The sequence below is a fragment of the Rhinolophus hipposideros genome (assembly GCF_964194185.1).
Source record: "Rhinolophus hipposideros genome assembly, chromosome: 20".
NCBI classification, from domain to species: Eukaryota; Metazoa; Chordata; class Mammalia; order Chiroptera; family Rhinolophidae; genus Rhinolophus; species Rhinolophus hipposideros.
Window position 1 is genome coordinate 49,415,849 of NC_138066.1, and position 23,273 is coordinate 49,439,121.

General features: G+C 52.8%; 1 protein-coding gene and 1 long non-coding RNA gene across 9 annotated transcripts; one reads left to right on the forward strand and one right to left on the reverse strand.

Moving 5' to 3' along the window:
• Nucleotides 1–1,321: 1,321 nt before the first annotated feature.
• On the reverse strand, nucleotides 1,322–19,662 carry LOC308489191. Of its 2 annotated transcripts, none has more exons than XR_013992068.1 (3): nucleotides 18,246–18,503; nucleotides 6,225–6,321; nucleotides 1,322–3,393 (listed from the first exon to the last, which is right to left on the reverse strand). It is a non-coding gene; the product is annotated as an uncharacterized lncRNA (long non-coding RNA). The 2 variants fall into 2 exon arrangements; XR_013992069.1 differs by lacking the exon at nucleotides 18,246–18,503 and adding an exon at nucleotides 18,725–19,662 and having other exon boundaries at nucleotides 1,325–3,393.
• SPHK1 (sphingosine kinase 1) lies at nucleotides 18,336–23,169 on the forward strand. Of its 7 annotated transcripts, none has more exons than XM_081029999.1 (6): nucleotides 18,336–18,612; nucleotides 20,552–20,930; nucleotides 21,262–21,414; nucleotides 21,490–21,584; nucleotides 21,662–21,777; nucleotides 22,048–23,169. In XM_081029999.1, exons 2-6 carry the CDS (start codon nucleotides 20,636–20,638, stop codon nucleotides 22,859–22,861), a joined length of 1,473 nt encoding a protein of 490 aa, XP_080886125.1. In that variant the 5' UTR covers nucleotides 18,336–18,612; nucleotides 20,552–20,635; the 3' UTR covers nucleotides 22,862–23,169. The 7 variants fall into 7 exon arrangements, with proteins under 7 accessions (XP_080886125.1, XP_080886128.1, XP_080886130.1 ...); XM_081030002.1 differs by having other exon boundaries at nucleotides 18,388–18,612; nucleotides 20,742–20,930; XM_081030004.1 differs by lacking the exon at nucleotides 18,336–18,612 and adding an exon at nucleotides 19,310–19,484 and having other exon boundaries at nucleotides 20,742–20,930.
• The last annotated feature ends 104 nt before the right edge of the window (nucleotides 23,170–23,273 follow it).

Consider the following 23,273-nt stretch of genomic DNA (forward strand, 5'->3'; position numbering starts at 1 on the left):
AGGGTATACGGAGCCTGATCTTTATTCTCCAGACGCCGGCCTCTGCAGGTAAAGCACGGTTTTCTGATCGGCTCAGAGGCACTCCAGACACTCCTTGCTTTACTTTTAATCATAAAAGCCTTCCTTTCTCCCTTTCCCTACGTCTGCCCCTCAAAGACCCTGTCGCAAAGCATCTGTTCCGCGAAGTTTTGTGTGTTTTTTTTTAATTAAAGAGTATTGGGGTGACAATTGTTAGTAAAGTTACATAGATTTCAGGTGTACAATTCTGTATTACATCATCTATAAATCCCATTGTGTGTTCACCACCCAGAGTCAGTTCTCCTTCCATCACCATATAGTTGCCACGAAGGTTTTCTAGAGCACCTCACTCACAGTAACCCGCCCCCCACCCCACCCACCTCCCACCCACTGGACTGTACCATGAATAGTTGCTTGTATTTTTATTTACCGTTGTGGACATCTGTCTTCCCAACTAGGATGTAACCCTCTTAGGTCAAGATGGCGTATGACTTCGTGCTTCCTATTTCCCAGCGTCTGGAGCAGCGTGATGGGTTCCAGAGGCACACAATCAATACTTGTTGAACAAGGTACAAGAAGTAAAGGACAGGGAAGCATTTGAGTCACCAGTGACCAGCTGCCCCAGGATTGAGGAGGGAGGTGGTGTCCTTGCTCCTCACATTGACCTTACCATCTTCTGAGAAAGTCCTTTAGGAACTTTGCCTGTTGTGACACTGGACCTGAGGAACACTGGAAATTGAACTGCCCTGGGGCCTGCTCCACATTTCTCTGGTTCTCCAGAATTACTGCTCCACCCACCCCCAACTTCTCCCAGAGCACGTAAACAAACAAACAAACCCCCACATGGGGTAGGTGGCCTAGGCCCAATTATTTAATGACTGCTCACATGTCCAGCTGATGGACCCAGCCATAAGCCATGCTACCTTCTGAAGCAAAAGGAAACCACTTCTCTTAACACAGAGAACCCCTCAAGATTTAACATACCCTCAACTGAACCCATCTTCATTTTCTCAATTTTCCCCAAACTGAACCTCCTCCTCTATCCCGTCAGTGAATATACCCATGAGATTCCCAGTCAACCAATCCCAGGGGTCATCCTTTACTCTTCTTCCCCTTGCTTTCCACATCTATCTTTTTAGCCATACATTAACATTTACTGAGCACCTACTGTTTGCTAGGTGTTTTGGTATATTTTAACAATAATAATAATAATAATAATAATAATAATAATAATAGATAAAAATTCCTATGCCGGAGGGTACAATCTAGCAGGGGCAGAGATAAGAAATAAATAGACAGAATGAGTAAATTACACAGTATATTAGAAGGTGTATTCATTTCCTTTTGCAGCTGTAACATATTGCCACAAACTTATTAACTTAAAACAACACAGATTGATGACCTCACAGTTCTGGAGCTCAGAAATCCTAAAACCAAAGTGTCAGCAGGGATGCATTCCTCCAGGGGGCTCTGGGGGAGGATCCATTTCCTTATCTTTTCCACTTTCTAGAGGCTATTTGCATTCCTTGGCTGGTGGTCCCCATCTTCCATCTTCAATACCAGCGGCATAGCATCTTCAAATCTCTTTTTCTCTGATCTTGGCTTCCACCGTCACATCTTCACCCATTCTGACATTCCTGGCTTCCTCTTATAAAGACCCTCATGATTACATTGGACCCAACTGAATAATCCAGCATAATCTCCCCATCTCAGGGACCTTCACATCATCACATCTGTGAAGTCCCTTTTACCATGTAAGGTGACCTAGTCACAGGTTCTGGGGATTAGGATGTCAACATCTTTGGGGAGCTATTAGTCTGTCTACCACAGAAGGTGAAAAAAAGAGTAAGGAGAGCAGAGGAAGGGTTTTCCAGATTGGGGTAACAAACAAGTTTTGTCTATTCTACCTTAGAAATACCTCTGGAACCCCTCCGACCTCCTACACCCCCCTGCAAGCCTCTTACTGGAGTCACCAGGGCCTCCCTAATGGTTCCATCCACAGTGACCTCCTCCTCCTCTAGGATCTCCTTCACTTACCTGATGTGAGAATCACCAGGAGGATCTGAGTCTATGCTTCTGATCATTATGATGCAACAACTTCAGGAAATACTTAGTAACCCATTCTCCACATGGGCCGGAGTGAGCTTGACATAAACAGGTCTGATCGTGACTCCCCTCAAAACCTATCGGTGGCTCTCGATCACTTTTAGAATAAACAAAAACTTCTTTAACACCATTGTAAGGTCTTGTCTTGTTGTCTGGTTCCTACCTATGTCTTCAGTTTCATCCCTTATATTCCTCCCTTTGGCACCAATCTGATTGGCTTTCTTCCAGTCCTGCTCTGGCCTTCCCCCTGCTGCCACAGGGCTTTTGCATGTGCTACTCCTTCTGCCAGGAAGCTCTTGCCCTTCTCACCACCCAGTCAGCTCTTATTTACCCTCAGTCCTAGAGAGCCTTCTCTGACCCCTATGACTAGATCAAAGGCCCGTTATTAGCTCTCCCAGCCATATGTTCTTCTCTCTTATACACTGGTCACACTTGCAAATTTATAGTTTGTAAAGATTGCCAATCATGACCCTATGCCCATTCTACCTTTTTTTCAGTGTTAGAACCAGCCCAGCTAGAGTCATATCCTAGCCTCCCTTGCAGGTAGTATAGCCATGTGACCACATTTGGCCAATAGAGTGAGAATGGAAGTGATGTGTGCAACACTGAGGCATCTCCTCTCCTGGTCTTCAGCACTATTGGGAAATGACAACCCTGTGGACCCAGAGATGGAGGCCATGTGTTGAGTATGGCAGAGTCAATTCACCACCTGGATCGCTGGCTGACCTCAGGAAGCAGAACTGCCCTGGCAGCCATAGACCGCCCACCTCTGCTCTGTTACACGTGGTAGGAGATTAAAGCAGTGCTTAAAGCAGTGTATGCTGAGGGCTTTCTTAGAGCAGCTTAGCCTGTCATCAACTGGTCCCCATTTGTTGGGTGATGTTGGTTTACCTCCTCACCAGACTGTTAGTTCCAAAAGGCAGTGACTGACTGTGATTGTTTGTCCTTTCATCTCTGGAATACGACACAGATCATGTGTGGCCAGCCTATCACATTTTGAGGAGTCTCTGACATCATATTTAGGATTGGAAGTACTCACCTTCAAAAGCCCTAGTGCCTAAGTTCCTACAAACTTCCCCTATTTCTCCACTGACAAGGTAAGGGAGGAAGGGCCGTGAAAGATGAATTTGGGATAATGGTTTGGAGTCCATCTTAAGGTGACAAGAAACAGCCACTGTCCCAGACCGGCTCAGGCGTGGAGGGATGGAACAGACATTTGGGCACATAATGTCACAGGAAGGCCCTCCGGCTAGGTGTTTAATCTCCAGCCTGAAATCAAGAACAACAGAACCAGACTGCGTTTTAATGGAGTGCTTCCGTAAAACAATGAACTTTTGGATTTCACTGTTGAAAGTTTCCCCGTTTACTAGCAGTATAATCAGCTTGAAACCCAAAATATATGTGAGAGAAAGTATCCTAGTGCCCGTCCTGGAGCCTGGCACAGAATAGGTGTTCAGTATGTATTTGGGGCTCCATGAGTAATAACAGCTAAGAGCTATTGATCTCTTATTTGGGGCAGTAGTCTCCCAACTGCTCTCAATGCTTCCTCGTTCCATTCTCCCTCCCCTCCTACATCTCTAGCTGATCCTTCACGTCCACACACCAGGTTCCCTGGTTAAAAGCCTCTGGAGCTTTCCACAGCCTCCAAGCCCAATTCTTAGCCTGATCCTGCCTCAGCCTCCATCCCCATCTCTTGCTTTCTCCCCTTACGCCACACTCTGGGTGTGTGATTTTTTATGATTTGCTGAAAATTATGGGGGTTTTGTTTTGGGGTGTGTTTTTTTTTGAGTGAGAATCCTTGTAATCTCCACCGTGATTTCTTCTTTCTTGTGTCAATTTTCAGAAATATGTTGCTTGATTTCTAAACTTTGGGAAATGTCTAGTGGTCTATCATTGGTTTCTAATTTAATTCCACTGGGTGAGAGAGCATATTCTGGGTGAATGCAGTCCTCTGACATGTGCTGAGACACACCTGGTGGCCCAGGATGTGTTCTATGCAGGTAAGTGTCCTTCATGCACCTGAAAAGAATGTGTGTTCTGCAGTTTTGGGATGCGTGTTCTGTATATGTTGGCTTGATCACATTTGTTAGTTGCATTCAAATTGTCTAGTACTGTAATTATTTTTAATCTGCTTGTCTAGGATTGTGGAGTTTTTTTTATTTTTCCTTTTAGTTCTTCAACATTTGCCATATATCTGTATCACAGTGCTTCTGTTCTCTGAGGGACCCTGACTAATACAGGGTCTGAAGCAAGGAGAAAGAGGCCTTGGCTCATTTTGTAAAGAATGTCCTTTCTGAAGTTTGAAGAGAGAATTCACTTGACCAGTTCCAGTTTGGGGTTTGTTGTTGTTGTTTTTACTGTTTCTCTGTAAGATCAGGCTGATCCTTGAGACTCCAGACCTGCTGGATATTTCCTATGAGGACAAAAAAGCTCTGCCTAGCACAAGGTGACATTTTTCCATATTCAACCTAATTTTACTTTTCAAATGTCCAAAACAAAATGATCGTTTTGGTAACTGGGCTGCAGGTTCGGCATGAATTATGGAAATAAAATCTGATCTTCACTGTTTTGAAAACTAGAAGACAAAGGGTAGTACAGAATCAGGTCTGGTGTGAAGAACTGTCCAAGAGAGGACAGGACAAGAAAAGAGGGCTGTGTACGGGATTGCTCAGACCTGTTTTCAAGGGCTGAGTTATTTGGAAGACAAGGTCAGTTCTTACAACAAAGAAGAACATTGCAAGCAACGCGTCAGGAGTTTTGTCTCCACGTTACAGTACTCCAACTTGAACTTTGGAAAAATATGAGGCCTTTCCCCATTTTCCTTTTCTGAACAGACCTTGGCAAGCTGAGACTAAACGTCTTGATTTCTAAAAATAATACCAACTTGGATCTCTAAGCCAGTTCTCTCCATAGGACGCTAGAAACCACGCTGGGGCGAGAGCAAACTACTGGGCAGACAGAGCCAAGCATGCTGGGAGTGACCCTTCCCAACTTCAGCAAGGACAGTGGTAGAGAGCAGCTGTTGTGGTGGCCGCTGGAAAATCCGAAATGGAATCACATTGTAAAGGCCTCAGTAGGACAGAACCTCACTTATCATGGGGTTTTCATTAACTCTTAGCAGAGGCATTTAAGGGTATCACAATACCCATACATCGCTGAAGCTTTGGGTTCAAGTAGAAACTCTCTAGTGCCTTTTACAGCTTCTGCCAAATAAGAGATGTTTCCTTGCCCCTGTCACCAAAAGTGTAGTAGCATTTGCAAGATGTGATCAAAGAAAAAGACATGAAGGAAGTAAAAAGACCAGGACCCACCCAAAGGGGCTGAAGGAAGGAACATTAAGGAGACAAGTTTATAACAAATCATGGACCAAATAATTCAGAAAGTCACAAGGTTCCTGCCTCAAGCGTGCCAAATTTGTCAGGTTCAAAGGGATCCAGGCTCTACCATAGCTAAAACCCTCAAACAATTCAGGTGTCCAACAATAGCTGTGGTCCATCCATAAACTAGACCATTATGTGGTCATTTAACGTCTCAGGGACATTCCCGGAGGCTACTGGGTGCATGACATGGGTGTTGTCTCAGAAGTCAGCTCTTTTCCGCTGTGTGACACTAAGCAAACAGTGTGTTTTCCTTTGCCTCAGTTTCCCCCCTGCACAGAGAGTAAAATAATCATTGCTACCTAGAAGGGTTTTGTGAGGGTTGAGTGAGTTAATAAACACATGTCAAGCAGTTAGAACAAGGCCTGGTATGTGATAAGCTGTTAGGTGAGGGGAGATGGAAAATGTTCACACATTTATTAGTCGGGGGCAATCAGGAAAACAAACCATATTCATTATTTTAACAAGAAACTCAATATAGATTTGGTCAAGTATTACAGGACAGAAATGACAGAAAGAAGCCACTGGGGGGCAGAGAGAGAAAGTAACCGCCAGAAGCAACTACCCCACCCCAGGGCTAGAGGAATGAGAGGTGGGTTATGGGATTCTAGCAGCCTGGTGGAGGGGTCCCGTGGAGCTGGGACTCAGATCTCTGAGAGGCACAAAGAGGCTGGTTCTAGGAGTGCAGGGACACTGGAACCCAGAGCTAAATGTCACCATTACCAGGGCGATGCTCAGAAGACCAGGGAGTGACTGGAAGGAGCTGGTCCTTTCTCTTCCTCCAGCGGTGCAGGATTCTAGCGCCCCCTGTTGGTAGAGGCTGGAAGAGAGCAGAAACATGGCACGGGTTTCAGCCGCATCACCAGTCGGGTATGGTCCCCACTCTAGACACTGTCCCTCCCTCCCGACAGCCTCCAGACAGTAGACTGGAGGAGAAGGAGGAGGGTGGGCTGCATGAGGCCTGAATGAGAGTGCGGCCACAGGGGGGGAGAAAACAGAACATGTTGGCATAATAGAAATCAGCATTCAAGAAGTGGTGTGGTCAGGCTGGGGCCCCGAGAGTGAACAGCAGAAGAGGATGAACCTCATTCTGGGTCAGAGAGAGAACGTGGCAGGGGTGCAACTGACAGATCGCGAGTTTCTGTACGTTCTCAGGAATAATTGGAGCCAACAAGATTGCAAGTGGGGGCCAGAGACACCCTAGACCAGGAGTGGACGAAGCAGGACGAGGGCTGAGAGTGGTGAGGCCAGTAGCAGAGGGTCAGAGCAGGGAGGGCGTAGGAAGAAGAGAAGTGGTTTGGAAGCTGCATGGGAGCCGCTGGGATTACATGGGGGTGGCAGGAGGCAGGGCCCTTGGCCCATGAGTGGGCAGCTCAGACGCAGTTCTAGTTCTGTGGTTCACCTGGCAGGGGGAGGGGGTCCCTCAGCCTGCACCTATGTTTCTTCATCTGTGAAAAGGTGATCACAATAACTCCTGCCTTGGAGGCTGTGAGAAGTAAAGAGATGATGTGTCTATGATAAGGCGGAGGGAGGGGCCCTGTGGGATTTTACCCACTGACAAGAAAATGCACCCCTCATTCTAAATTCAGACAGCTACCAGCTGGGGGGCTGCCTGGGAGGTGCCAGTCAGCACTGATGCTCTAAGCCTATGTGTGATCGACCATCCATCTATTCCCTCAGAAGGTGGGTACCAGCCCCACAGCCCCCGAGTTGGAGCCAGAGAGTGGATGGAATTACAGCTTCTAGGTTTTGGGACTGGGGGATCTCTTCAGAGCAATATGGCATGAGGCCACCTCCAAGGGACAGCAAGAATATGTGACCCAGGGGAGTCCCTTGGGAGAGTCTCTCGGCAACAGGCCTGTGGAGCCCCACTTGTCCACACCGAGTATCTAGAGCACCCATCCTCAACCAGGGTAAGTTTGCCCCCAGGGGACGTTGGCAATGTCTGGAGACGGTTTTGGTTGCACAACTTGGGGAGGGGTGTCGTGCGGGGGCTCCTGCAGGGTCTCTAGTCCCGCTCCCCACATAAGAACGCAGGATATAGTGAGGCCAAAAAGGAACACCCACGGAGCCATAGGTAGGGGAGTCACACCACTCTTGTCTCGCTGGTGGCTAGGTTGGAGACACAGGAAACAGGAGCCACACGATCCGCAACCCTCACTCCGCCACTTGCTTGCTCAGCCCCCATCTTCTTGCTAGCCCCCATTTTCTGCTAGCGTAGCCACAGCAGTTATATTAGTGGCCAATGGCTCACTGGTTACAGCTGACGGCCAACCAGCCACAGCTGGTGGCCATCCAATCACAGTTGATGGCCATTTACTACCTGAGCCAGCACCTTTCCACGTGAGGCCGAGAGCCTGGAAACTGCACTCCTGGCTCTGCCCCCACAGGGTGCTACTGGCATCTAATGGGCAGAGACCATGGATGCTGCTCAACAATCCACAGGACAGACCCCCCCCCGCCCCCACAACAAAGAATGGTCCAGCTCCAAGTGTCAGTAGTGCCGAGAATGAGAAACCTTGGTCTACAGAAGCAGCTCAGTCAGCAGTGAAAACCCGGAGAGCACGGGACAGCCACGTCACCACCACCAACCAGTCACTGCAGGAAGCACATGTTTTCCATTTCTCCCCTCTGCCTCAACCTCATAGAAGCAAGCACACAGGCATGTGAGAGATATCCTGGCCTGCGCTGGCGAGGCCTGGAGTAACTGGAGACAAGTCAAGTCTTAAATACCAAAGGCTGTGTTAATACCCCAAAATGACGGAGAAAGTGGAATCTGACTGAGATGCCTTAATGGGGAGCCTTATGCTCAACGGGAAAGGGGATTTGGACGGAGCACAGCTGGTGGTAGTTACTGGAAAAATAAAACCTTTCCTTAATGTGCACTTCAGCAAGACAAGTCTCCTTAATGAAAGCCGCTGGGTATGTGCCATGCTTGGTGCATAACATAATCTTGCCTGGCACAGAATAAGAGCTTGATAAGTGTTGGCCACTTGTATTAAGAGGGAAGTGGAAAATCAGCAGCCTCCAGTGAGGAGAGAGGGCTTAAGGATAAACGTTGTCATGTAGGGGTAGCTGGTTTCAGTCAAAGCACAAAACCGAGGAAGTTGGGGCGTTGATCAACCAGGCAGCGGGGTTCCTGAAAACATATTCGCAGGAGTCTATTTTTAAGCTACAAAGCAGTTTCCTTAAGGGTGAAGCAGTTCCCTAAAGTTGCCCCAGTTCTTACTTCCTAAGTGACTCAGAGTATTCAAAGGTGGCCACCTGCAACTCTTCCTCCCCCTGTGCCCCCCAACCCTTACCCCATTTGCTTACGGGGCTCCCTGGAATCTGGGCTGGCCTTAGTGACTTGCTTAAGTGGTCGAATGTGGCAGAAGTGATGCTGTGGGACTTCTGAGGCTAGGGCATGCAAGGCCCAGCAGCTTTGCCCGGATGTCTTGGAACGACTGCTCACGGGACATTCTCTCTTGGCACCCATATTGCCATGTCACATGGAGACAGCATACACAGGTGCTCTGACAGTCCCAGCTGAACTAGCTGACAGCTTGCCTCAACTGTCACCATGTGAGGGACCCATCTCAGGTGTTCAGTCCATTGACACTGCAACCACACGACCGCCCCCCAGTGAGAACCACCCAGCTGAGTCCAGCCAACCCACAAAGGACCTAATAAATTACCATTTCAAGCCACTAAGTGTTAGGGTAATTTATTATGCAGAAACAGATAATTGGAATGCTTCCCTAGGGAGCCAAGTGCTTTCAGAAACATATGCTCCTTTCTTGGATGAAAAATTGTCTTTCTAGTGATGGTCCAGGAAGGGCTCCAACATGTGGGGTATTATTACAAGCCCAAGTTCCAGCTTACACGTAACACCAACTCATAAGCCAGGTCACCTCGATATAAGAGTATTCTTTCCCTTCCCTCCCTGCCCATTTCTCCCTCCTTTCTATTCTCTTCCTGTCACGCCTCTTCCATTCCTCCACAAATTTCAAACCGCTAGTCTGAAACAACCACCACAGAAACATGGTCAGGTTCTTAGAAATCTGACCGATATTGGCAAATACAGTGTGGAGGGAGCAGGAAAAAGGCTAACCATTGGAGGCTAGCCACCAGGTCTCACAGTCCTCACAGTGGGAAGGTAACTTTGTCTTCCTTTTACACAAGGGAAATTAGAATCCCCTGGTCATTAAATACCAATTAGATATTAAGAAAGAACATTTCCAAAATTGTATTACCAGTCAACAGGGAAATAGGAGTTAATTGAGCTGATGTCCTGAGAGTGTCTGCTTCGATACCACCTAGTGGGTATGACCGTAATAACTGGAGAAAGACCCCCACTTTCCTGGAGCCTGGGTGGCAGCCAGCTTTGTCCCCATTCCCACATTCCACACTGGTGTCTGGGAGGATGTGGGAAGAGATTGTTAATAGGATACGTCATTTCTTCACTATGCCTGATTCATTTCCAGACATGAAAGAGTCATGGGACCATGACAATTCATGATGCCCTTTTAGAAGTTTTCTGTGGCATTTACAGAAATTGTTTCGCGTCCTTTGAGTTTGCCCAACCACTTGGAAAACAGGCTCCAGATCCTCCTTTTATGCTGTCAGTGGTTCCCAAATTTGTCCGCTCATGAGAATCACTAGGGATTGTTTAAAAATTCTGAAGCCCAGGCCACACTCCAGACCAGTTAAATCACAATCTCTGGGCATGAGGCCCAGGCGATTGTAGTGTTGAAGGTCCCAGGGGGTCCTAATATGCTTCCAGGTTTGGGAGTCACAGTGCTAAATGACCCCGTAAGTGATCAGGCTGCCTGTGGCTATTTTCTTGTTGCCTCCTCTGAGAGAACTGCTTTCCTTTAGGATGTCCTGAGGCCAAACCCACTTAGAGTCCTCTTAGCACTTACTATGCTGAGCCATTGCGGCAGGCCTTTGCAAATAAAAAAAGGCCAGATTGAAAAATGAAAATTCCATCTCTAACGTATTTTTACTTTGAATAAATGTCAGGTATTTTCCCCAAATATGAAAATGCACTGCATGAGTGGTTATCCTTGGATGGGGGTATGGGGCACAGTGGCTGGAAGGGGGTACCAGGAGTTTCTAGGACGTGTCATTATTTTTTTTGGATGCAGGAGTATTGGTTCATAAATTCACAGTTTATGATCTGTGTGCTTTTCTGTATGTATTTGTACTTCAATTAAAACCCCACACATATTGCATGACTATGGGGGAAAACACAGAAAATATCACTGACAACCAAGCATTGGTAGCTAGGGCTTACATAAATGACACTACTTTTCAGACAAGGTGAGTCCCTCCAAATAATACCACGAAAGTACTGCCTGAAACCCCTCAGCCTTGTAAGGAGAGGCAAGATACCCTTGTGAAGTTGCCTGAGGCTAAAATACAAGACTGCAAACCCTTGCGTGCCAAGGGGAAACTGACTGCACCGTTTCCCACTGACAAAGATTATCTCCTTGATCTAATCAGGCTTGTCTGAGCTCTCTGTTCCACTAGGTCTCAAACCCCGGGCTTCTATGTCCTTCCTCGTGGAGCCCAGTTCTAGCTAGAATCCTGCTAAAGTCAGTTCTGCCAGAATCCCCTATCCTCCATGTCTGATCTCCTTCAACACCTCCTCAGGTTCCTCATCCTTCACCATCCCCAGTGATGAAGGCTCACTCTGGCCTGCCTTCGGCAAGACCAGCTAGGTCAGTTTAGCCAGAATCCCCGGACCCCTGACGTTTCCTCGTAGTAATTTTCCATCCACTCACCTCCCCCCTACTCCTTGACTATATATTCCCTCTTTTCCATATATTCAGAGTTGAGTTTAATCTCTGCCCTGCCCCCCCCCCAACACTGCGCCTATCATGATGGTTCTGAATAAAGTCTGCCTTATCCTTCTTTAAGAAGTGTCTTGAATAGGGCTGACCCGGTGGCTCAGGCGGTAGAGCTCCATGCTCGTGACCCTGAAGGCTGCCGGTTCGATTCCCACATGGACCAGGAGGTTCTCAACCACAAGGTTGCCAGTTCAATTCCTGGAGTCCCACAAGGGAAGGTGGGCTGTGCCCCCTGCAACTAGCAACAGCAACTGGACCTGGAGCTGCACCCTCCACAACCAAGACTGAAAGGACAACAACTTGACTTGGAAAAAAAAGTCCTGGAAGTACACACTGTTCCCCAATAAAGTCCTGTTCCCCTTCCCCAATACAATCTTTAAAAAAAAAAAGGGGTGTCTTGAATAATTTTTTTCTTGACCATCCAAATAAGAATTTCAACGGCAGCCTTAGAAATGGACATTTTCTGCATCACAAAATGATGATCTTGAAATGCTGGTTCCTTTAAGTCCCTTATTTACAAAACAAAAAAATTGAGGTGAAATGCACATAATATGAAGTGAACGATTCAGTGGCACTTAGGACATTCAGTGTGGTGCAATCACCACCTCTGTCTCGTTCCAAAACATTGTCATCACCCTAAAATAAAACGCATATCCATTAGGAAGTCACTCCACATGTCCCCCGCTCCCAGGCCCTGGCAACCACCAAGCTGTTTTCTGTTTCTATGGACTTGCCTGTTCTGGGCAGTTCATGTCAGTGCTATTATGTGACATGTGGCCCTTGCATCTGGCTTTTCACATAAGATTCTCGAGGTTCATCCCCTCTACAGCATGTGTCAGCATTTCCTCCCTTTTCACGGCCAAGCACTATTCTATGACATGGATAGACCCCATTTTGCTTATCCAGTCATCTGTTGATGGACATCTGGGCTGTTTCCACCTTCTGGTTACTGTGACTAGAGCGGCTATGAACATTCACATATGAGTTTTTGCGTGGATGTATGTTTTCAGTTCGCTCAGGTCTATTCCGAAGAGTGGAATTATATATGGTAACTTTTTGAGGAGCCTTGAGTCTCTCGTTTTTTGTAAGAGACGTTTTTCTCAAGGGCTGATGGGTGATCCTAGCTTTGTTTTCCACATCTATTAGGACCAGTTTTTCATGGTTGACCTGCTAGTTTTTGTTGAGTACTCACAACATGCAGGTCTTGGTTGAAAATTAGAATCGGGCTCCAGGGTCCTCAGCATTTCAGTGCCTGAGACCTCACACGGGCCTGGGTGTCCTGGCCTTTGTTACGGCTCCTGCTGCCACTCAGCCCCTCCCCAGCCAGGGAGGCTCCCGCTTGGCTAAAGGCTGCAAATAGGAGTCAACATGCCTCTTCCCCTTAGGAAATGCACATGCCTGCCAAGAGATGAAGGCAGCAGATCTGACTCCATCCTATTCATGTTCTATCTTGCAGTTATTGTTTCCCTTCCTTACATGCTCAAAAGTCTCAATCTGAGAAACATGTAGTCACAGATACTTGACACCTGGCAAGTGGAACTCAGCCTAAAATGGTAGGATCTTTGCGCTTGTTTGCAAGTGCCAAGTTCTGATGCTATGGATTTTTCCAGGCCATGTCGAGTCAGAAGACTGATGTGCTGTTTTAACACTGCACCAGGAGCCATCTGTCCTTCCCTCCAGGGACCCATCAGCCTGCTGGGCGGAGCCAGGAGGAGGTAGAGTTGGGACTGTGTCCTTCCTGAGTTCGGTGTGTGGCTGTAGTCGCCACCTGGCACCCAGATCTGGCTCCCTCCCCTGGTCACTGGGCTGCATCTGCCAGGGATGCCGAGGCCAGCCCACAAGCATTTCTCGAGGATTTCTGTGTGCAGAAGCACGCTGACTGCAGCTGCAGGAAGGAGATAAAAAATGTTCTCCAGCCAACACCTAAAAGCTCCTCACTGCTCAGGGGCACTCTCCAGTCCCATTCCATTTTGTTTGTTTGTTTTTTAAAAACAATTGCACTAATAAATGAGTCCAGAAGCTTTGGCAGGTGATCTCTTGGCTCCCCATTCCATTTTGAAATGCAAGTTTCAGAGAAGGTTGCTAGGATCAAATGCTGGTGCCTTGAAGGAGACATGACATCTTCACTCATTCTCAAGAAGCTAGCCGTGTCACCATGATCAGGGCCCTGGGGCAGTGAGCTAAGAGAATGAGGAGCTCTGCTTTTGGCAAGGGCTCCCTAGTAGGATTAACAGGGTTACTCCCTTTGCTCCAACAAAGGCTCCAGAGCGCGCGTGTGGAATTAGGTTGCAGTATCCCTTGACCCAACCCACTTCCTCGGCCCCAGCTGTCCAGCCCACCCTGTACAATCATTACTTAAATTACCAGGGTTGTGTCTGGAAAGAATCGAAGGGTTTGACCTTCAGGAGGAGGCGAGCCTCCAGGGAAGGCGGTTTCTATTTTCGGAATGTGTATAATGAGCATGAGGGGTAAGCAAGCCCCTCTCCAGGCTCTGGGTCTTTTTGGTGCTTGGCGAAGTAAGGTGCCGTGCCCCTCTTCCATCTTCCCACCCTCCTCCATCTTAAATTGGCTTCTATGTTAGAAGCCTGTGTGGCTGCACGATTTGGGTAAAAGACAAGAGGGACGCATCCCCGGGCAGCCACCAGGGGCCGGTAGGACTCCTGGATGGCGTTCCCAGAGACAGTGTGTACCTAGGGGGGTGGGGTGAGGAAGGACTTCACCTCCCCTTGGCCCAGAGGGGCGTCCACCCAGATGGGAGCAAACAGCCCCAGCCCATTAGTGCAAATGCACTGCCTGGCTGGCAGCTGTGTCCAGCCCACTGTTTGCTTTGGGAACAACCCAAGGACACATCTTAGCTTTACAGAGATGTGAAAGTGGAAAACACTGCACAACAAAAGCCCCCGGAAAACGGTGCACACACCCATTGCTTCGGTGTGAAAAGACAAAAGCAGCTCTGCTTTCCCACTCCCCTGCAGCAGAGCTGCCAGGTCCCTTTCTGAATCCGTTTTTCCTTTTAGGAATTGCCCAAAGGCGTGTGTGGCTAGGGCCTCTCTTCCCTTGAATGAGGACTTTTACCAGTTGCCTGGGTTCTGAACCAGCATAAATGAGCAGGTGAGAACAAAGCACAGTTGAGTGGGGGAGGAGGCTGGCTGCAGCCTCAGAAAGAGACTCTTTCTCCCCTCACAAGGATCCAGGATGTGCGGTTGGATTTGGAGACCAGTCCAGAGCCTGCTTTGCACCAAAGTTGGAGCTGATGTCAGCGGGAGCCTGTGGAATGTTCCTAGCCGTGGTTCTCCATGTGGCTGGCCTGGGCCAGCCTCACCACAGAGGAATAGAAGCAGCTAACTGTTAGGTCACGTGACAGGATCTGAGCGGGCCACATACTTCAGTTTGCTTCCCAGGGGACGGTGCCCTGTGGTAAGCCCTTCCTGCAAAGGCGAGTGGGAAATCCTGCCAGGCCAAAAATGGATGGGCTGGCCTGCTCCCCACCTCTTCCTCAGGTGACAAGTGGGGCTTTGCAATCCTGTAATTACTTTAGCAAAAATGCCAATGTCTCCCTCTTGGATAATTTTAAAAAATGAAAACCAGTTTTCTTTGTAGGGGCCTCTGCCAGATGAGCCAAAGACCACGAAATTTATAGAATCACGTGTCGATCTGAGCGAGAGTGTTTTCAGGTCCCACACGACAAATGCTTCTTCAGGGGACAGCAAGTTCCTGGTTTGTGTTCACTTGGTAGTGCTAGGGAGGTGGGGAATTTAGAAAGAAGGTTCTGTAGCCAAGAAAGGACATAGTTCCCAGACTATCTCCCTACCCATCTGTGGTTGGGAGAACAATGCCCCCCCAAAGATGTCCATGTCACAATCCTGGAACCTGTGACTCTGTTACCTTATATGGCAAAAGGGACTTTGCAGCTGTGATTAACTTGAGGCTCTTGAGATGGGGAGATCATCCCGGGTTATCTGTTTGCGCCCAATGGAATCACAGGGTCCCTATGGAGGGAGGCCGGAAGGTCAGAGGCAGACAAGATGTGACAACAGAAGCAAAAATCAGACAGAGATTTGAAGAGGCTAAGCTACCAGCTTTGGAGGTGAAGGAAAGGGTCCTGAGCCAAGGAACGCAGGTGGCCTCCAAAAGCTAGAACAGGCGAAGGACTACAGCTCTGCCAATCCCTTTTAAACCTGACTTTCAGAACTGTAAGATCATAAATTTCTGCAACAGTAGGAATCTGGTACACCAACACAAACCTCAGCTTTGTTCTTCCAGGGACCGTGGAACAAACCTATCTGCTCAGGAAGCCAAAGATGTCCTAAGCCAAGGTGTGTGGTAAGATCTCAAAGTGGAGGGAGCCAGAACAATGTGCAAACCTGCGCCACAAAGAATACACTGCTCCTCCCAAAGATGGCACCATGACCACACTGGGGGCGGAGGTGGGGGTGGGGGTCCTGCTTCCAGACTCCCCTTTCCTCCAACGCCCCCCTCCAATGCACTATTTCCCTCTTTCAAAACACCTAGTACTATTTTTTTGACTAAAATGTGACATTAATTCACACTAGAGCCCAGAGAACTTACTGGTTTTCCCTCCCACAGCACTTTGCATTTGAAAAAGATCATGCCCACAGGCGATAATGCAGACCCTGAAAGAACACATCTCAGCTGAATCTTTCCCAGGGAGAAGGCCCTATGAAGATGAAGGCAGAGATCGGGCGATGCTTTGCTTTTACAAGTCAAGGAACGCCAAGGTTTGCTAGCCAACGCCAGGATCTGGGGGAGAGGCAAGGAGCAGATTCTCCTCACAACCTGAGAAGGAACCGACCCTGCCAACACCTTGATCTGTGAGACCATAAATACTTGTTGGACCACCCAGGAAACAATTGCCTTCAGATGTTGGGCAGGCAGCTGAAATGCGTGGAGTGTGGTGGCCCTTTCACATTGAGGGGGCTCTGGAAGCTAATTATCCTGACCAGTAGCCCAGGTTTGCACATTGTTCTGGCTCCCTCCACTTTGAGATCTTACCACACGCCAGTCCACAGGTGCGGGAGTGTGGGCGGTAGAGCCCATGGGCCCACAAGAAACTTGGGTCCCCAGCCTCAGCAAGGACACCCACAAAGACAAGGAGCCCGAAGGGTAGAGCCAAACTCACCCCACCACACACCCAGAGCTGAAACTCTGTAAGCAGCCAAGAATCCTGTGTGACCAGCCTGCTCGCCTGGATCCCCACATGTGCATACCCCACCACCCCCAGCCTGGCAAGGTCACCAGCCTCTAGGGAACTCTCTGAATGGAAAGCCACATCTGGGCTAGCACGCGTCTCAAAGAGAGTTGACAGAGCTGGACACCTCCCTTCCCCTGCCCTTGCAGCCTCCCAGGCAAAGGACTTGAGGTCAGGGGAGGCCTTGAGGCCCTGCAATTCCACTTGGGAACAGAAACCTCCCAGGGAAGGTAGCTTCAGGGAAGGGAGAGATGATAGGAATCCTCTCCTAATAAAAGCCAGTCATTTGCCATCTGGCAGCCTTGGCTCCAAGTTTCCAGAGAGCTGGGGCCAGGTCTGGTGAATGCCTGCTTTCTTTACCTGAAGAAGAAAAAAAAGGGGGTTCTCAGGTGTGCCTCCCTGGGGAGGCTGCCCACAGGAGGAATGGGGGGTGGTTGGGGGGGTGGAAAGGCAGTCTCTTTCACCTGTGAGACCGGTATTACCTGCAAGCCAAGCTCTGGGTTGGCAATCAGGTCAGATCAAACCTGGTGCCAGGCCCATGGTGGGCCTTGCTGGGCACAGTGGCTAGTTGCTTAGTCAGGAGTCGGGGGGGGGGGGGGCGGTGAAGCCTGGAGAGGGCTTTGAAGATGCTTCCTCTTTCTGGGGGAGACTAAGCAGCTGGGTTCCTGGAGGCAGCTCTGTGACAAGCAAGGGCCAACAGATACTCAAACATCAGTGAGAAGCCTGGGGTAGGCTCAGCCTCCCAGGCAGGGGGTCAGGCCTCCTGAGCTTGCTTCTCAGCTCTGCTGGGAACTGGTTTGGCAGCTTGGACTAGACCCTTCACCTCTCAGTTTCTGTTCCCCCCATTGACAAAAGAGGAAGAAAAGCATCTTGCTCTTGCCCAACCCTCCCTCTTGGGCCAGGGATGCTGATGGGTAAGTTTCCAGAGATGAGACAGAGTTCTTTAGAGAGGGGCTAGAGAGCGGCAGCCTGGGTGGGGGAAGGTAAATGACAAGAATGAGGGGGGCAGAGCTGAGAACAGAGGTGAGGGGGGGCAGTGGGAGAGGAGGCAGGGAGGACAGAGGAGCCATTGTGCGGATTAGAACCAGGGCCAGAGGGCTTTGCCCTTCATCTCCCTCCCACTGGGCCCTCCAGGCCGGATAAAGACTCCGGAAGGCTGACCTGCCTCCCCCAGCCCACTGGGTTTCTAGTCAACCCCGCCCCGCCCGACCCCACGACTGCAGGGGCTCCAGCCTGGGGTGCAGGGAGGAAGAGAGGGACCCTGTGGCAGGCGGGCTTTCTCACCGCGGACTCAGGCACAGCCAGGTGTGCCTTTCCCTGTGCCTCAGTTTCCCATCAGACTCCAAGGTTTAAGGCGGCGTCTTTCCGGGCTGATGGAAGTGCCCTCCCGAGCAGGGGAGAAGGTGGGGAGGATGCCCCAGCGGTCTTCGCAGGCACCTCCCTCCAAGGTTGAGATCTCCGGGAGCACCACCCCGCGTCCCGCCGCGGCCTCCAGGCGCCAAAGCCCAGATTCTGACCCCTGCTGGAGCGGAGGTCTCTGAGACGATGGCGGGATCTGGCCCCTGGCTGGGGCGCGAGCCCCCTCCTCCCGCCGCTGCCCCCGACTCCGCGTCACTTGATCGCGGTACTGAGGCGGCAGCGATGCCCTACCTTCCCGGAGCTAATTCTTAGGGGTGGGGGCCCGGAAATTCTAAACCAAACCTGGGCGGACGCGCGCCGCGGGGCTCCTAGAGGGTGATGACGCCCCAGCTGCCCCCCCGGTTCTTAGTTTCGCGGAGTTTCTCCATCCGTGAGCGCGTCGCTGAGTCACCTTCCCGGAATGCGCACGGGACGCTCAGGACCCAGTCCCGGCTGTCCCGGGGCCGCGCCGGGCGGAGGCGCGCACCGCTGCGACGCGCGCGAAGCTGCGGGCCCCGGGACCCGCGCATCCCAGCCTGCGCCTCCCCCTCTCCCGGGACCCTCGGGCCCCGCCCCGCAGGTGTTGGGAAACCAGGCCGCAGAGACGTGCCCGAGTCACGAGCGCCGCACGGACCGGCCTCTTCTCGACTTCAAGGGGCGATGAGGAGAGGTGTGTGGGGGTCGGGTGCGGGCAGGTGTGGGCGCGTGAGCTCCCTGCAGTTTGGGGCCTGGACCATCTCAATCCCCTGGAGGGGTTTGTTTTTTTCTAACTTTGGCCCTACCTGGTGTCAGGTCACCAAGCCGGCCTGGGCAACTTCCTCCTTCGGGTCTCCGCACACAACCCCCCAGGGATTTAGCTCTCGTTGACTGCGGACACATTCGCCCGTGATATGTATATCACACACACTGACACATGCGTCCCCGTTGAACTGAAAACTCAGGGCACTTCTGCTTCCTTTGGTAGAGCCAGTGGGCTCGGCGGGGGACACGCCCCCATCCTTGGCTCTCCAAACCCGATGGGTACCCCCAGGCTTGTTTACACCGCCAGGCTCCTGTCGGGTGGGTGAGGGGCGTGGGCCTGATCGCCCGCTGAAGGGGCGGCTTCGCGGACCCACATGAGCCTCGATGGTGTCCTCTGGGGAATGGACCCAACTTTTGAGGTTCTTGAAAATGCCCCCTGTTCCGGACCGCAGCCCCTGGCCGGTCTCCTGCCCTCCTGGGGAAGACACGCTCTGCTGCGTCGGGCTCGGTGACTGCTGCGGAGTCAGGAAACTAAAAATAACCTTCTGGTGGAGAGCGGGGTTGGCAGGAGAGACGCCCCAGCAGAGGCGGGGGTCTAGGCCCGGAATTCCGGATGGGCTGGAGGACGGCGCGTGAAGGGGGTGCTGCATGCACCAGCACCAGCGGCAGCGCGAGCAGTTCTTCGGGAAGACCCCGGTGCGGGAGGTCACGGTGTCCAGGGGCAGCTGAGAACGTGCCGGGAGCACGGAGCCGCGCGCGCCCGACACCCGGTCCCGGACCGCTCGGACTTTGGGCGCCGGGGTGAGTTCGCGGGACCCTGCGCTGCGCGTTCATCTTCACGCGCCCGGGACGCTGCGTTCACGGTGCACGGCTCGTGGCCGGACCCGGGGCTCCGCGCCTCGCCAGCTGCCTCCGCTTCTCCCCAGCCTGGGCTACGGCGCCACCTTCTCGCCGGTCGCCTACTCCGAGCGTCGGGAGCGCGTGGTCGCGCCCCGGGACCCAGTCAAGGGCCTGCGCGTGGCCGAGTCGCGGGCGCAGACTGTGCCAGAGGTTGCGCGGTGAGACTGGGGCCGGGCGGGCCCGGGCCACGCCTGGCGGCCGTTCCACCCTCGCGGGCGCGCGGAGCGCGGGGCGTGGCCAGACCCGGAGCAGAGGCTCAGCGCCCTCCGTGCACGGCGGCGAAGGGCGGCCAAGTTGAGCGAAAAGTTTAAGGACCGAGGTTGCGAAGCGGTGGAGTCGGCGTTTGTCCTGCGCCCCAGTTATCGCTTAGACGCCGGGCTGAGCCCAGGACGAGCTTCGTTCCGCCATAGGCCACTGTAGGAAACGGAGGTGGCGCCTCCACAGCAAACCGGACCGACTGGGTGGGGCCGGCCGCCCGCCCTGCCCCCTTGCGGCTCGTGGCTCCTGGGCAGTCGGGAGAACTGGGCCACGCATCTCGTAGCCTCCGCGCCCACTGGGCGCTCGGCTAAAGGAGGCGGCGGCTGGCGGCCGGACTCGGGCTCAATCCCCGCGCGACCCTGGCGCTGCTGCCACGAGCGCGGCGCTCGTCCCGGCAGAGCCGGGCCATTGGAGGCGCGCGTGGCTCTCCCGGCCGCTCTGGAGTTGGTAGTAGGGGAACCGGCGAGCGGGCTGGCTCGGTGTAGGGATCGCTTGTCCCGAACTTCGTGCCCCGCCATGTCCGCTCAAGTTTTGGGATTTTTACGCAACTAGACTGCCTTCCCCGTGGCAGCCCCCGGGGGGTGAGGGGCTGGTCCGACGGAGGGTGCCACAGGGTTCTGACTCATCCGTCGGGCCGGAACCCGAGGCCCCAGCGAGGAAAGCGCGGAGGAAGAGACCCTTCGCTTCTGAGGGTGGGGATTTAATTCCAGGACAGGAGCGCCCTTGGCGGCACCGGACCTGTTCTCCCTGGACCTCTGGAAAAACTAGGTCCCCAGCCCGCGGGGCTTCCGGCGATGCCGGAGCGCGCTGCTCCTGGCGCGTGGTCCGTGGATATGGCTGGGCGTCCCTCGCCTCAGCGGGCTGCCCCGGATTCCGCCAGCGCTGTCTCCACTCCCTCAGATCCGGCCGCTGAAGGGAATGACGCCGATGCCCCCAAAGCCCAAGATCCGGGCAGGGAGGGCGAGCCCCACAGTCGGCACCGCGACGCCTGCCTGGGTAGCACCGATAAGGAGCTGCAGGCAGGAGCCTCCGCCGAGGGCAGCGCCCCGACAGAGCTGGGGACCCTCGGGGTCGAACTTATGGATCCAGGTTTGTGGGTCCCTGCCGGGAAGGGCTATGGGGAATACCTTCTCTCCCTTGCCACAGTCAGCTGGACAAAAGAGAGGAGCTGGGGACGCTTCAGAGAAACACTGCCCTGGACCAGGCCCGAAGCTGGCCAGGCCAAAGCCAAGGACAGGCTTGTCAGGGACGCCCTGCTCCCCCTGGAGGCCCTGCTGGAGGCGGGGGCTTCGGGCCTGTCTCTGTTGCATCAATGACCCGGGTATTTCAGGAACCACGTTTCCACCCAGTACCCCTGTTGTAACTCTCAGCCTCCTAGTGGCCTGTTGGGGACATGGCCTTTTCGGGTTTGTTTTTGCAGCCAGTGGCCTCCAGAGCCTGCTCCCATGGCCCTGCCGAGTACTGGTGCTGCTCAACCCACGCGGGGGCAAGGGCAAGGCCCTGAAACTCTTCCGAAGCTATGTACAGCCTCTCCTGGCCCAGGCCGATGTCTCCTTCACACTCATGCTCACTGGTGAGTGCCTCCCCAATGGGGTGCAGTGAGCTTCCATAACCCGCCGCACCCCATAATCCTCTGTGTCCCCCACAGAGCGGCGGAACCACGCCCGGGAGCTGGTGCAGGCGGAGGACCTGGGCCGCTGGGATGCCCTGGTGGTCATGTCTGGAGATGGGGTGATGCATGAGGTAAGGCCTGCTCCAGGAAGCTGAGCGTGGGTGGTCGGGGCCGGCTGTTCCCCGGCTGAGCCTCCTTGCTCCCACAGGTGGTGAACGGGCTCATGGAGCGGCCTGACTGGGAGACCGCCATCCGAAAGCCTCTGTGTAGCCTTCCAGCTGGCTCTGGCAATGCACTGGCAGCTTCTTTGAACCATTATGCCGGGTGAGAGCTCAGGGCCCGAGTAGGCCTCAGTTTTCCCTTAGTGACGCCCCACTGTCAAGTTCTTTTATAAATTCCCATTTGGAAGTTCCCTCCAAAAGAAGGAACTTCCATTCCTTTTCTGGAGTTTCCACCCTCAGTTCTGCCGGTTGGCTGCCTCTCTCTGCTCCATCGTTGGTTCCTGCCAATTCCTTAGGAGCCCAGTGTCGCCTTGGCTGTCCCCACTCCCCAGGGGAGGAAAGGGAGGATGCATGAGGGCTTTTTCCCCTGCAGCTATGAGCAGGTGACGAATGAAGACCTCCTGACCAACTGCACGCAGCTGCTGTGCGGCCGGCGGCTGGCTCCCATGAACCTGCTGTCACTGCACATGGCCTCGGGGCTGCGGGTCTTCTCTGTGCTCAGCCTGGCCTGGGGCTTCATTGCTGACGTGGATATCGAGAGTGAGAAGTTCCGGCGCCTGGGGGAGATGCGCTTCACTCTGGGCACCATCCTGCGCCTGGCGGCCCTGCGCACCTACCAGGGCCGGCTGGCTTACCTCCCCGTCGGACAGGTGGTCTCCAAGATGCCCACTTCCCGGGCTCTGGACCGGCAGGAGCTGCAAGGCCCTGTGGACACCCACCTCGTGCCCCTGGAGGAGCCGGTGCCTTCTCACTGGACTGTGGTGCCGGAGCAGGACTTCGTGCTGGTGCTGGCACTGCTACACTCACACCTGGGCAGCGAGATGTTTGCGGCGCCCATGGGCCAGAGAGAGGCCGGCGCTATGCACCTGTTCTACGTGCGGGCAGGCGTGTCTCGGGCCATGCTGCTGCGCCTCTTCCTGGCCATGGAGAAGGGCAGACACATGGAGTGTAACTGTCCCTACTTGGTGTATGTGCCCGTGGTGGCCTTCCGCCTGGAGCCCAGGGATGGGAAGGGTATGTTTGCTGTGGACGGGGAGCTGATGGCCAGCGAAACTGTGCAGGGTCAGGTGCACCCAAACTACTTCTGGATGGTTGGTGGCCACGTGGAGTCATCACCATCTCCGGAGCCACAGCCCCTGCCGAGCCAGAAGCCTCAGCAGACCCCACCTCCAGAAGAGCCCTTGTGACCACGCTGTGGGCCTTGCTGTGCCTTAGTCTATCTACTCAGTCTGAGCCCAGGACCCTCACGCCTTCCCCCAGGACTGGAGGGCCCCTTCCAGCTCATGTGGGAAGGACTCGTGGAGAAGGGTGGGTAGAGGCTGTGCTTTGGAAGGACAGGCTCCGCCCACCAAAGGCAGAGAATGGAGCCCTGGGCCAGGACCCCAGCTGCTGGGGCCCCACTGTCTGTGGAAGCCACTCCTTTGTTCTGGAAGCCCCAATCCATGAATCAAGTCCAAATAAAGTGACATTCCCAGCCTACTGGTCTTATTCTAGCAATTGGGTAGTGTGGTCTCACTCCTGCCAGCGCTCTACAATTGTATGTTAACGGTACCCGAGTGCCTTTTGGATTGGGCACGCTTTGGTGCTGGGCACAGTTGC